Genomic DNA, 14,060 nt, shown 5'->3' with positions numbered 1-14,060 from the left:
AAAAGCTCAAACCACCAGGTCAGAGACATCAGTATCAACAAGATAAAATATTAAAACCAAAATGCTCATTGTTCAGTGAATGCCCTCAACACAACGTTGACTCTGTAGTAGAACAAAACACTACATGGCTCCAGTCTCATTAGAATTTAACCCAGATGACATCCTGCCTGGCTTACTAAGCCAAAAGAAAACTTTATATTAAAACCTCATGTGGACCTAATGTTGACGCTGCAGCTGAGCTCCTGATCCTTTCCTCACTTTTATTTCCCTTCCTGTGATCCGGAATATCCTTTGAATCTTTGGAGAGTTCCTGATAGCAGTCCTGCTTTCTGTTTGGACTTCACTGGGTTTCAGTTCAGTAGTTGAACATTTACAGAAGAACAACTTCTGACACTGACTTCTGAATCAGTCAGACATAAAAAGGCTGCTAAACTTAAGGGATGAGCCAGTGTTGTGTCGACACATAACATCTTAACAAACAAACAGTTTTAACTGGATCTTTAGCCTCTTTGGTACCAGTAGTCACAGGGACACAATTATTCATATTTATTTTTCTGAATCCATAAAAAATAAAGATAAGTGAGAGACTGAAAATAGGATTTTAGCTCCAACAAGGTGATTTCCAAAGAGCTGTTAGGTGAAAACAGGACGTATGTAGATGATCACTTTAATTTCATTAACATTAACATCTTTATTTATGAGATGTGCTTAATTTACAAATTTTCTTAAAAATGACAGTATCTGGAAGCTTAAGATTTCATTGTCTTAGCTCAGGTTATCTAAGTTTATCTTAGCATATTTAGCTTAGTTAGTTTAGCTTTCCTTGTCTTAGTTTACTTTAAATCTTAGAGTAGTTTATTTTACTTTCATTCATTTTAGCTTAATTTATCTTGGATTACCAACAGCACAGTCTGGAGTTTCTTTGCTTACATTATCTTAACTTACCTTGGCTTACTATAACTTAGTTTGGTTTTATTTTAGCTTAATTTTGCATCTGTCATCTTTACATGGCAGCATAGTTTGGTTTATGTGAGCTAAACCTTACATTAGGTTTTAGTTTTTTGTTTAATTCAAAACAAGGTTTGGTTTAGTTTGGGTTACTTTTCCTTTACATTATCTAATTTGTTTAGGTTAGTTTAGTTCAATCTTTGGTCTAGGTTTAGTTTAGCTTAGCTACTTGTATGTTAGTTTAGGTTACCTTGGTATACCTTAGTTAGCATTGTAGCTTAGTTTGGTTTATGTTAAATCAGTTTAACTAACTTTTCTTGTTTTACCTTATTTCACCTTAGCTTTTTGTTTAGTTTTCCCTCTGGATAGCTTTCTTGATTTGACCATAGCTTAATATAGCTAAACATAGGTTTGCCTTAGTTTAGCTTAGTTAGTGTAGCTTGTGCTAGGTTAGCCTTGTAAACTTTGCTCAGTTTATCTGGGTTTTCTTGTTTTAGTTTAGCTTATAATTTTTCATTTAACTTAGCCAAGTTTTAACTACAGTACCTTTGCTTAGCTTACTTAGCTTAGTTTACCTTAGACTTTCTTATGTTCGTTTACTTTTGCATGGCTGAACTTTAGTTTATACTAGCTTAATTAGGTGTTCAATGTCTTAGCATAGCAGCCTAGTTTAGTTTATTTTAGGTCAGTGTACCTGGGAATTTCTTTTTTTAACTTAACTAGTTTTTTCCTTGACTTCATTTATTACATGATCTTGTATATCTTACCTTAGAAAGAAATCTTTTATTGTCTAGGTATCTACAAACATTTTGTGTCAACACTGATCCTTAATAGGCATTAGGCATATTTCATCATTTGTTCTAGGTATCTGTTGTTTATCTTCAGTCTCAACTAATCTCTCAGGTTCTGTATCAGAGCTTTGCTAGATTTATTTCCTGGTTCTTAGAGACATGACTTTCAGATACTGATCATCTGCTGGTCTTTCCTCTGTTCTGTACCAGTCCAACTTTCATGTTTTTTATATCACACATTAAATATGTCATACTCATTGACAAGAGTAAAAAAGCAACTAAGGCCCAAAGAAAAACTTTGAAAGAGAACTGTTGATTAAGACCACTTTAAAAGATTTTAAAAAGTCTGGCTTTTAGGAAGGAAAACAGGAAAAATGAGAACTGGATCAGGACATTTAGATTTTGTGAATGCGCCTGCGCATGTGCAGTGGGGTCTGCGTTTGGAGTAGACAGGTGTCACACCGACCTCTAACCCCAAATTTATCATCAGCATCATTATGATTTTGTCATCCTAAAAACTCTTCCGGTGGTGACGTAACGCCTGTCTCGGGCTGCAGCACTACGGCGCGTGCAGAGAGAGAGAGAGAGCGGCGCGCGGACACGGCCCAGGTGAACGCACGAGCCCAAACGTCCGCAGGAGGGAGGACTAATACACAGAACAAGGAAGCAGGAGGAAAACACCGCGCCTAGTTCCTCCTCTTCATCCTGCTCCCCCTCCTCTGCAGCGGACACATTCCCGAGGATCGACGCCTGTTGTTGGGAACAGCTGATCCAGGAAGGAAGGCAGCAGAGCAGGCCAGAGGATCACAGCTGGAGATGGAGAAAGAGAAAGAGAAGGCGGCAGGTAGGAGGCTGGATGATGGAGGGATGAGAGATGGATAGATGGATGGATGGATCCTGGTCGGGAGTGTGCTGCAGTATCGTGCTGCTCACATCCTGATTGCAGCTGCTGGAGCTGTTAGGTGTGGTTATTATGGGATGGGGTGCGGTGTGTGTTTGTTTTCAAGCCCAGAAACTGATGCAGCAGAACCTGCAGAGACAGCGAGTGAGACAGAAGGCTGGGAGACAGAGACATGGTGGACAGAGTGCAGACAGGTGGGACTGCTGGCTTGAATACTCTGTGTTTTGACACTGGATTGATGGACAGGTTGATGAGACAGCAGAGGCTCAGAGAGACTAACAGCCTGTGGCCTCCTGGAGGATGTTCATTTGGTTGAATTGTTCCGTGTAAATCCCAGAAAGGGAGCTAAGCTGTTAAAAAATTGTTTAGTAAAATAAAACGCAGAGCAAAGGGAAATATGCATCAGTGAAGCCGAATGAAGAAGACACAACCCCAAAAATCATTTGCTCTTGATATCAAAGCCCTCAAGGACTTCATGGGGTAAAAAATCATCTTTAGTCAGGATCCACAGATCAACATAGTGAGCTGGGGAGATGTCCTGGAGCATTTCCACCATAAATGTTCTGTTTTATGGTTGGTTCTGCACTGCAGTGCTGAATCCTGGGCTGGTTCTTGTTTCAAAATAACATTATTGTTCATAATAATGATAATAAACTGCTATGTAAATTCATTAATCCTTCCAGATTAAATACATTCCTTTTAAAACGGTGAAGTTTTTCCTTCATTCCAACTTTCTTAAGGTCTTCTCTAAAGTCTGCAGCTGTGAGTTAAACTGAGGGGCCTGTCTGATCGCTCTTTGCTCTGACAAAAGAAGCATCGATCTTGTCACTGAATGTACTTTGGGCGAATGGAATGAGAAGATGTCTACCTGGTGATTTCCTACAGAGTTAAAGGCAGCCATGTGCTCTGCTCATTCACCTAACCTCCGGTCCCAGATCACCATGACTGTGGAGACAGATTCAAAGCTGTTCAGGGATTTACTTCAGAAATACAAACTGCAACTTGCTTCATTGCTTTTTCTTACCTAAAAACTGTTTTATTTATTTGGTTTTTAAACATGTTTGAAAACGACAGAATTTTTACTTGTTTTCCAACAAAATCCAAACCTTTCTTTAGTGATGGTTCCCAGAAATCTGTCCTCCCATGAGGCAGGGAGGACAGATTGGTGAAAGGATAGGAGGAAAAGATGACCAACTAGTAACAGATGACGGGCCGAGCGAGCTGATCGACCACCAGGATGACAGATGGTGAAAGACGATCCTCCTGGGATCGGAGATGGCAGAGCCAAACTGAAAACAAGGATACACTCAGAAAATGTTGTCATGATGCCCAGAGTGTGGTTTGTGTCAGGCTGCTTCTGACTCCACAGAGCTCCATGGCGTATTGATGGATGGATCCAGTTTTTAACGACAGAGTCCTTGGGGCATTTGTTGTGCTTCTTTAAAGCCCCACAAGAGTTTTGAACCTCTGATGGCTTTTTTAAATCTACCAATACTTAACAACCCTGAGGAATCTCAGGCTAACTTTCAGGCTTCAATCTCCTGTGGTCCAGGATCAGTTCTTTCATATTTTTGGGCTTCAGGGTCAGAATGCTACCAGGGCTCCTATCAACCAGGTTTTCTTATTTGTTTTAACTGAGATCATACAGCTGTGTCATCTGCAGATCTGATGTTGGTGGGGACTGAGCAGACAGCCCTGAGGTGCTCCACATTAAACTGTGTTGGAAGTGGAGCTGAGGTTTCCCATGCAGATGGTTGGTGGCCTGTTTTTGAGACAGGTCAGTGTTTAGTCCAAGGTTTGTTAGTTTGTGGCCATCCTAACTGAGAGAGGGACATTAAAAGGGGAGGTCAAATATTCTTCAGTGTTCTGTCCGACGTAAAAAGGCCACTTACACGTATTAAGTTAAAAACTGGAGAAAATCAAAGATAATATTTCGATGCTCTCCAGTCGAGCCAACATGATGTGTCTCTAATATCTTAGATAATATTCTAATAAAGAGAAAGAAATGCTCATTAAGTCAAACAGAGATGACTGGAATCAGTTACAGAATATTTCTGAGAGAACGTCAGAAAATCCATTCATACTAAACTAAATGCAGGTTCTCCATGTGATCTGCTCTACAGAACATCTAAAGAACATGTTTGTTTTCTCTTCAGAACCGTTCTGCCTGTCAGAACTGTTCTGCCTATCAGAAGCACATCGGCATGCACGTTTTACTTCTGTAGTGATACAGTTAACACTGATTGAGCAATAATAGGTAAATAAATCCACTTTAATGTTTTTCTTTGGATGAAGGAAAACTCCATTAAAACTGTCTGCAGGCATCCTGACTTCAAGTCCTGAAAGTTCTGCTGGGTTCTGCAGGCTGATTGCTGCTAGTATGCCTTCATACCATCAGATCTTTCTTCATACCTCCATTATTATCTGTTATTACCCTGAAATAGACGCTTCGCATGGTTATTTGTCTTCAGAGATCTATTTTCTGCCAGAAGAAGGATATTTTTATCCGGTTTCCAGATAATTTTAGACTGCTTGATGGAAGGAATGAAGAATTTATTATCTGCCCTGATTGGACCCAGCTCCTTCATCTTGGTCTCTGTCTGTCCCGACCGCAGAGGGAGGAAACTGTGCTGAAGTCAGTGAGAGGCTTTGAGCCGAGGAGATGTAAAGCTGCCATGAGTCAGCTCGCTGATGGCTGGAGTTTGTTCAGTGAATCTGCAGCTGTTAGCTCAGCAGAACTGAAACGCTGCATGTTTGTCTTCATAAGGAAAATGCTGAATGTTTAAGGATTATTCCCACCTGCTGGATAATCCTCAGCCTCACACATCTGGACGGAAATTAAACTCAGCAGATCTTATTTTGGCCAGTGGGACATACAAAAGTGAGTACACCCCTCACATTTTTGTAAATACCTTTTATCATTTCATAGGACAACATTAAAGATGTGATACTTTAAAGCAATGTAAAGTAGTCAGTGTACAGCTGGTACTACAGTGTAAAATTGCTCAAAATAACATGCAGCCATTCTTGTCTAAACTGACTGCAACAAAAGTGAGTACACCCCTAAGCAAAAACGTCCAAATTGTCCAGAATTAGCCATTTTCCCTCCCTGGTGTCATGTGACTCATTAGTATTAGAAGGTCTCAGGTATGAATAGTAAACAGGTGTGTTAAATTTGGTCTTATCCCTCTCAGATCTCATTCTGGTCTCTGGAAGTTCAACATGGAACCTCTCTGAGGATCTGAAAGAAGAATCGTTGCTCTACATATAGATGGCCGAGGATATTAGAAGATCACCAACACCCTGAAACTGAACTGCAGCATGGTGGCCAAGACCATACAGCAGTTTACCAGGACAGGTTCTACTCAGAACAGGTCTTACCATGGTCCACCAGAGAAGCTGAGCGCACATGCTCAGCATCAGATCCAGAGGTTGTCTTCCGAAAATAGAGTCTTGAGCTCTGCCAGCATTGATGCAGAGGTTGGAGGGGTGGGGGTCCACCTGTCAGTGCTCACCCAAAACGCCCCACACTGCATCACATCCATCTGCATGGCTGTCGTCCCAGAAAAAACCTCTTTTATAGATGATGCCCATACAACATAATAAAATATTCACAAAAATGTGAGGGGGGTACTCACTTTTGTTAGATACTGTTGTGGAATTTTCTTATCAAAGTGGGTAGAAGTTGACTCATAACAAGAGAAAATCCGGACTTTGTCTTTATAAGTTTTATTCAAAGGCATTCAGTGTTTGAATGACTCTGTCACTGAGGTTAGTCAGTGAAACAGAGCCCTGATCAACATTTACACACAGTATTTATACCAGAACATGACTCTGTTATCTCAACTTCAAAGAGTCTATGTTTTATGACCCCAACCCTTCCCGGGTTCAGAGGTGACAAAGTTACCTAGGAACAACCATCTGCTCTTCCCGAGGCATCACCCTAACAAATGGGTCTTAACCATTAAACTTCTGATAATGGCTTTTACAGCTTACTCCACTAACACAGATGTTCTGAGGAGTAAAAAAGGTCACACACTGTGAAATGCTTACTGCAAGAATTTCCATCACACTCCTTTCTTCTGATTACAAGATAATCACAACTAAAGGAAAATTCTTCAAAACCATCACCCCTCTCAGCTAACAGATAATCCAAAGCCATTCTATTTGCAAACTCATAGTTCTTATAGCCTGCTGCTCAGTAGTTAGAACAGTGAAACCTTCCTCAGATAAAGCAGTAAGATTAAAAGTTAACACAAAGGGATCTGGAGCCAAAGATCCTGAAATAGTATAAGGATCAGTTCTGATAGGACATGACTCAAATTTATGTCTGTTGATTAAAGCACATAAAACAGATATAATAGCTTCGCAACCTACTGTCTTCCCAAGGAAATAAGGTGTACTTTCCTCCTGTGTAATACAAAGATCTGGACCTTTAATCGGATTTCTAATACCCTGAATTCTATAAAGAGTTTCTGTAGAAGCACACGTTAAATTAATCTCACTAGAAAATCTACTAACATTTCTGCTTTCCCTTATAGTATAATTCCTCACCCAAGGAAAAATAACCTCCACCAGCTGGTTATGTTGCCTATCTGGAAAGAAAGTAGTATCAATAGGAACAGATAATAAAAATGGTTGATCATTAATAACACGTGGAATCAAACAACAAACATAGCAACTGTCATTTTTTATTTTCCTCACAGTTTGATGCATCAGTTGCCACCAGACATGATCAGTATGATCATAGTAGTCAGAAAAGTGATGAATCTATCTTTGAATTTGCTGATGAGTATTATTAGTCAGATTAACCACACATTGTCTTTGCTGTATCTTTCCCAAAATGAACACAAGAGTTATAAAAATACGTGCAATACCAATTATTAGCATCAGAACAGACCATCTTCCATTTAACTGCATCGTGACCTTGAAGTGGAATGTCCTTTCTTCTGGTACTGAAAGCAAACAGTTTTTTCTCAAAGAAAACAAATTATAAACACAACTTAAAAAAACAAAAAAAACAAAAATCCTGTTGTCTCTCCTGAGTGGCTTCAAGCTGCCCTGTTACCAGTCTGGTACAGGTGGGCGGTCGTAGGAAGCTCATCTAGAAATATATTTAGAAACAGGAACTCTAACCTGCTGGAAGTTAGGCGTCCATAGTCCAACTAAACAACGGTGGAAATGAACACATTCAAATTTGTAATAATACCATAATGATAAATATCAAGCAATAACCATGAAAGTTAGATAAAAGCATCCGAGATTTCCTCCTCAGAGTCAGTCTCGCTGTCAAAGTGGGAGAAAAGAATTTGGCTGATCCTCGCTGTCCAGACAAAGGAGCCTAGTAGCCACCAAATATTAAGAAATTAAGGAGAATAAGCATCATGGCGCATGTTTGACTGTCTCTCTGTTGCAGACGTCACCAGTCCATCATCCAGAGAAAGGTTTTGTGCAAATGTGTAGAGGTCTTCCCTGTATGTTTCCTATGTGTCTCTCACTGTGGTGTGTGTGCAGTGAGGCAAATGACCTTATGATTTCTAACTTTCAGGCAATGCGATGGCCTTAAGTAGATTCTGAAATAACGTTGCACTGCCCAAGGGATTATTGTGTCCTTGTAAGAACAGTGTTCTTCAACCACCTCTTCAATCACTCGCCAGTGATCAGCTTACAGTTCTTTGTCTTGTGGTGGTCCGCTGTCCTCACACCTTTCAGGCCGTGGGTGATCCAGTTGGAAGATGACTTGTGTCCTGGAAACCAGATGAAGCTGGAGGAGCTGGAGCTTTTCTGCAGCTTTCCTGGGTGTCTAGTAGGATCTGATATGGGCCATTCCAGCCCTGGACTTCCTGTGTTTTCTCCTAGATTCTCTGACCAGAATCCAGTCCCCAGGAATAAAGGACTGGAGGGTGGAAGTGGCTGTTTCTGGTAATGCAGCCTTCACCATCTGTGAAACTAGAGAAAACACAGTGGACAGGTTTTGACAGTAAAACAACATCCTATCTTCACACAAAGATGTGGAAGAAAATGATCTTGGCAATATCCCCATGTCCAAATTAGGAGACCTGCCACACAGCACTTCAAAAGGACTGAGATTTGCCTGTGTCCTTTGTCTCAATCTCATATAAGTGAGAACAATAGGTAGAGCCTTCACAACACTTGGCTAATTTTCAATTCAAAGTCCCATTCTCAAACCTAAGTGCTTAACTACATGAACTTCATCAAAACATCCAACAAAACCAAAAGAATTGATCTTCTGACTTCACCTGATATACTAGCAATGACCATCAGCTAAATATTCTGAAAATCAAAAATGTGACATGATGTTTGAGGAAGGTCTGATTACAGGTCAATATTTCATAGTTTCAGAAAACCCACAAAGAATTTCAAAAATGGTCTAATCTGTAGAGATATAAAATTTCACAAAAGAATCAACACCATAATTTCAGAGAGGTTTTCATAATGTGGTCTTAGGGAGCTATGCACCATTTATATAAACAAAGTACAACGTCTCTCTCGCGTTGTCACTAAGTCCTCACTGGAGGTCTGAGCTACCCTTTTTCCCATGAGTGCTAAAACTTTTGGAACCCCATGTTACTTTATTCTGACATTCCCCTCTTCTGGCGCAGGGTCCAACCCATGCGACAATCCAGCAAAAAGTTTGTACAAAAATGTTTAGTAACCAAGATCACATTACATAGAACCAAAGAAATGAATTCTGACATAACTATGTGTCACTATGAATTTAATGAAAGCAACATAAAGAAAATCCAGATGTTTTTACCTACAATTCAGTTCCATTAACAACAAAATACAAACTTTAATTATTCAGTTCATCAATATTTCACTTATAAATTAGTCACATGTCATCCTGATTTGTCTTGTACAAAGATGAGTATTAGATTAATGGACATCTAATGTAATTTGGATGAATAAATCCTACAAATTGAATCTAATAAATAATTCCCACCAAGTATAAAGTCATGACTCTGATTCTTTATCAAAAATATATTCCTTACTTTTGCATATCTTGAACTGTCAGTTAGCTTAATGGCACCAGGGAAAACTTTCAATCTAATAAATTACCAATGATTCTGTATGTAAAACTAATTCTTCAAACTAGTTTAAACTATTTCATTAACCTTTTAATAATAAAACACATAAATCTAAAAGTCATGCTACATCCAAAAAAACATGTTATTAAGGCAACAATCACTACAAGCATTTTGATTCTATTGTCTCTTAAACAGTGTTAAAACTCAGGAAGGGAGGTGCTGAGCGTTACCATGACAACAAAGGTATGAACCAACCTGGTAGGTGGGCGGAGTCAGGCAGAACTAACCTTTGATTGACAGTCTATGGGCGGACCCACAGTTTCTTCATTCCAACCCATCTTAATGAACCTTAAACTACAAAACTGTTAACATGAACCTACCTCAGAAACAAGCTGCTTCTTAACTCTCCTGAAAACTCAAAGTTTTAATCAATCTGGGATTTAGAAACATTATTCTAAACATGGATTATTGTTTCATGCAACATATAAACAAACATTTATTCCAACAAAACAAAGACAAACATCAAAGACAAACAAATGGACAAATTTGAAGCTTCAAGAATTAAAAGATATTATTAACAATCTCTTTTCAGAATATGTTTTCTCAGCCATATCTTTTAATGCTATAATTGATCAATTTTGTTATGATAATCTTCAGGATCCTTTTTAAGATGAGTGCACATAGTCCAAAATATCTCAAAGTATTTAGAAGCACAGCAACAGTTTTCTCTTATATGAATCCAAATTTACTGATGCTGAAACCTTTTGCTAATTCTTTGTACTGTAACTCTATAATAATAATAACTACAATCCTGAGAGTTATTGTCATAATTCTCTTTTTGTTTGGCTCAATTTGATCGCAGCTGTATTGCAGAATTTCAGGTTAAATGCAAAGAAGTATTTTAATTCAATTCAATTCAAATTCAAAGATACTTTATTGATCCCCGAGGGGAAATTAGAAAAGTCAGCGTTGACATTTTTATGGTATACCCAAACTAAACAAAACTGCAGTGTTTGACTTAATCATAAATTAAGATAAGAAGCTTGTCTCCAAACTGGACTTTTTCCCACATAGTGTTTAAAAAAAGAACAAACATCATTTTCTTTAATTTGGGCTATTTAAATTTTGAGAGTTGGGGAAAACTTATTACTAGAACCCCTCTTTAATAATCCAAATGCTGATAAATGTTTCAATATTTTATCTCTTAGTAATCTGAAATCACCTTGTGTAGCTTTCTACTCGTATGTATTATTTTAATCTTTAAACCCTAAGAAATCAAACAAGGAGACTTGAGTTTAAGCCGACCATCCTCTTACTGTTAAGAGAGCCTTTATTTCTTTACTTTTCCTAAAATAAAGGATTTTACTTGTCTTGATTCTGTTATAAAAATCCTAACCTTGGTTCCAAAACTAAACTCTTCAACCCCAATCTGTGTTCCCAGAGTAGAAATTTTGAGTATTATTGCATTTCAAAGCCACCAAATGACTGGAACTCATCATTGGCTTAGATCTATTTTAATAAGTAATCAGTCTACCTTTAATTAAATATTATAATTTTATGGACCCAAAATCTATGGCTTACGGGCTTCAGGAGTCCAGGAACCACAAGTTGAGTACTACTGCATTGAACAATGGTGTTAACTTTCTGCAGAGATTGAAGGATTGGCTAAATATATTATTTCTGCTTGGACAATAATCAGATTTTAAAATTATTAGTTCACAGCTCCTAATTTACCTCAGATCATATTTGCTTCTAACACAGTTCATAAGAAGCTTCAGACAAACTTTATGTTAAAGAACAAAAACCAAGAACAAAAACCAGATCTGTTTTAAAATAAAGAAAAAGCATGCTTAAAAAACTTGGTACTGTGGTGGAAAATAACTCCACGGTTCTGAAGGCCTTTTCATGCAGAGTCTTTTAGGAAACATGAGATTAGTTTAATTTTTGTGTGGTACCACTGTCCAATCAGAATCTTTCTAAATAACCCAATTTTTTCATACTCATTTTGAAGGTTTGTTTTACCAAGGAAAATGTGTTTAACAAAACCAATTACTCTCAAAAGTTTTAAAAGTTTTTAGCTGCTGATATCTTAGAAAACAACAAGTGTTTTAATATTTCTATGCAACACAGAACTGATCAGGTTTCCTTTCCTTCTCCAAAGGGAGAAAGAAGAACCTGCAGAACCAAACCTTTCATAGTTCTTGTCAGGATCTGATATAAGGTACAGTGTAAATCAACACGCTGCTGTGAAAAACAATGAATTTGTACTTTCCATAAGCGTAAGTTAGCACTTGTGGACAAAAACTGCACCAAACTGTAAATGCTGTGTCAGAAACTGTATGAAGACCATCTGCAGTAGAACTAATCAGAATCAGAATCAGAAAAGCTTTATTGCCAAGTACGTTTTTGGACATACAAGGAATTTGTTTTGGCGTAGTCGGTGCAATACAATACAAATGAAACAGTATAAACATATCTACAATATAATATAAATATATGTGCACAGTTTTAAGTGAGTGAGAGTAAATATAGAGCAGTATAAGATGCAAGAGCAATACAACAGTGCAGGTGATCATTGTGCAAGTAAAGCAGGAGTCCAAGCTGAGCGTTAATGTAACTCATAGAGTTACAGGTTACAGGTGTCCTGTCAGCAAAAAGGGGGGGGTGGGTGAAAGTGTGGTTTCTGGGCTTTGTTAACCAGGCTGGTGGCAGATGGGAAAAAACTGTTCTTGTGGCGTGAGGTTTTGGTCCGGATGGACCGCAGCCTCCTGCCAGAGGGGAGAGTTTCAAAGAGTCTGTGACCGGGGTGGGAGGGATCAGCCAGAATCTTCCCTGCCCGCTTCAGGGTCCTGGAGGTGTACAGTTCCTGGAGCGACAGTAGACTGCAGCCAATCACCTTCTCAGCAGACCGAATGACACGCTGCAGCCTGCCCTTATCCTTGGCTGTAGCAGCGGCGTACCAGATGGTGATGGAGGAGGTGAGGATGGACTCAATGATGGCTGTGTAGAAGTGCACCATCATAGTCTTTGGCAGATTGAATTTCTTCAGCTGCCGCAGGAAGAACATCCTCTGCTGGGCTTTCTTGATGAGGGAGCTGATGTTTGGCTCCCACTTGAGATCCTGGGAGATGATGGTTCCCAGGAAGCGGAAAGATTCCACAGTGTCAATTGTGGAGTCACAGAGGGTGATGGGGGCAGGTGGGGCTGGGTTCTGCCTGAAGTCCACAACCATCTCCACTGTCTTTAGAGCGTTGAGCTCAAGGTTGTTCTGGCTGCACCAGTCCAACAGATGGTCCACCTCCCATCTGTACGCGGACTCGTCACCATCAGAGATGAGTCCGATCAGGGTGGTGTCGTCCGCAAACTTCAGAAGCTTGACAGACTGGTGACTGGAGGTGCAGCTGTTGGTGTAAGCCTGTTTTAATGAGGTCTCTACCCATTAGATTTATGGAATACAAAATCTGACAACAGAAAATAATATCTGAAGGAGAAACCCATCAGGTTTTAAACATGCGCTGGGTTTTAAAAAATGCTCCTTCATGAGATCTGTCCTGAGAATAACATAGAAACACTTGGTGTCTGCTGAGTTTTGGAGATGTTGTAACTTCCTCTGCTTTTAATAACTTTTAATAACTAGAATAATTGACCCTGAATATTCCACGACAAAAGAGAACTTGTTTCTCTAAAAGAATTAACTGGAAAGTATCAAATGAACTAAGTTATCACCCTTTTAAAGATACTTTTCTAACCCTAAAATAATATTTTAACCCGCTATATCTGTCCACGTCAAGCAAGCGTGTCACATGAGCAGCGGTTAATAAGCGTTCTTCATTGCAGAAAATAGGAAAAGATTTATGCAAATGTGTGTTTGTACGTTACCTCCATCAGTTTCTAAATCGCTCCAGAGTCAGACTGTCACACAGTCCTCTATCAGTCCAAAAAACAACCAGGCCCTTCCCAGGTCTGTTGGTGAGACATTCAATCATTCTTTGTCCACTTTAACTTCTCCAGGAGGGAGAAAGAAGAAACTTTGCTCCGGTTTCTCTTCTGCCCGCATAAGATGCTTTCAATATAAATCCAGTGTATCGCTCTTCTGGCTCTGCAGCAGCATGGATCGTTGTCCATCTCAGTGGGTCCAGACTTCTTCTGAGTTTCGTTTTTGGTGGAAACTCACACTGCGATTTTCAACAAGCAGGCAGACAGGAAGGCAGATCTCTCTCTTTCAGGCCGTGATGAAGAAGCGTCTCTGATGGAGTAGCCATGGAGAAGGGCAGGTTTCTAAAATCCAGAATCAAAAACGCAGATGTTGAACTCAAATCCCATATATGTGTGTATTTGTGTGTGAGAGAGGCAGAAGAAAAGTTTAGTATA

At 39.2% G+C, this 14,060-nt stretch overlaps 1 protein-coding gene across 1 annotated transcript in view; it reads left to right on the top strand.

Moving 5' to 3' along the window:
• Positions 1 to 2,301: 2,301 nt before the first annotated feature.
• The window catches only part of LOC124884097 (fibroblast growth factor 12-like), a 61,644-nt gene continuing 49,885 nt past the window's right edge, over positions 2,302 to 14,060 (top strand). Inside the window, exon 1 of the mRNA XM_047391735.1 lies at positions 2,302 to 2,583. Coding sequence (XP_047247691.1) covers positions 2,556 to 2,583 — 28 coding nt within the window. The 5' untranslated portion in view covers positions 2,302 to 2,555. The remainder of the gene's footprint in view (positions 2,584 to 14,060) is intronic.

This window comes from Girardinichthys multiradiatus, chromosome 18, assembly GCF_021462225.1.
Source record: "Girardinichthys multiradiatus isolate DD_20200921_A chromosome 18, DD_fGirMul_XY1, whole genome shotgun sequence".
Taxonomy (NCBI): Eukaryota; Metazoa; Chordata; class Actinopteri; order Cyprinodontiformes; family Goodeidae; genus Girardinichthys; species Girardinichthys multiradiatus.
Note: the sequence above shows the minus strand (reverse complement) of the source record. Positions and strands in the feature narration are given on the sequence as shown.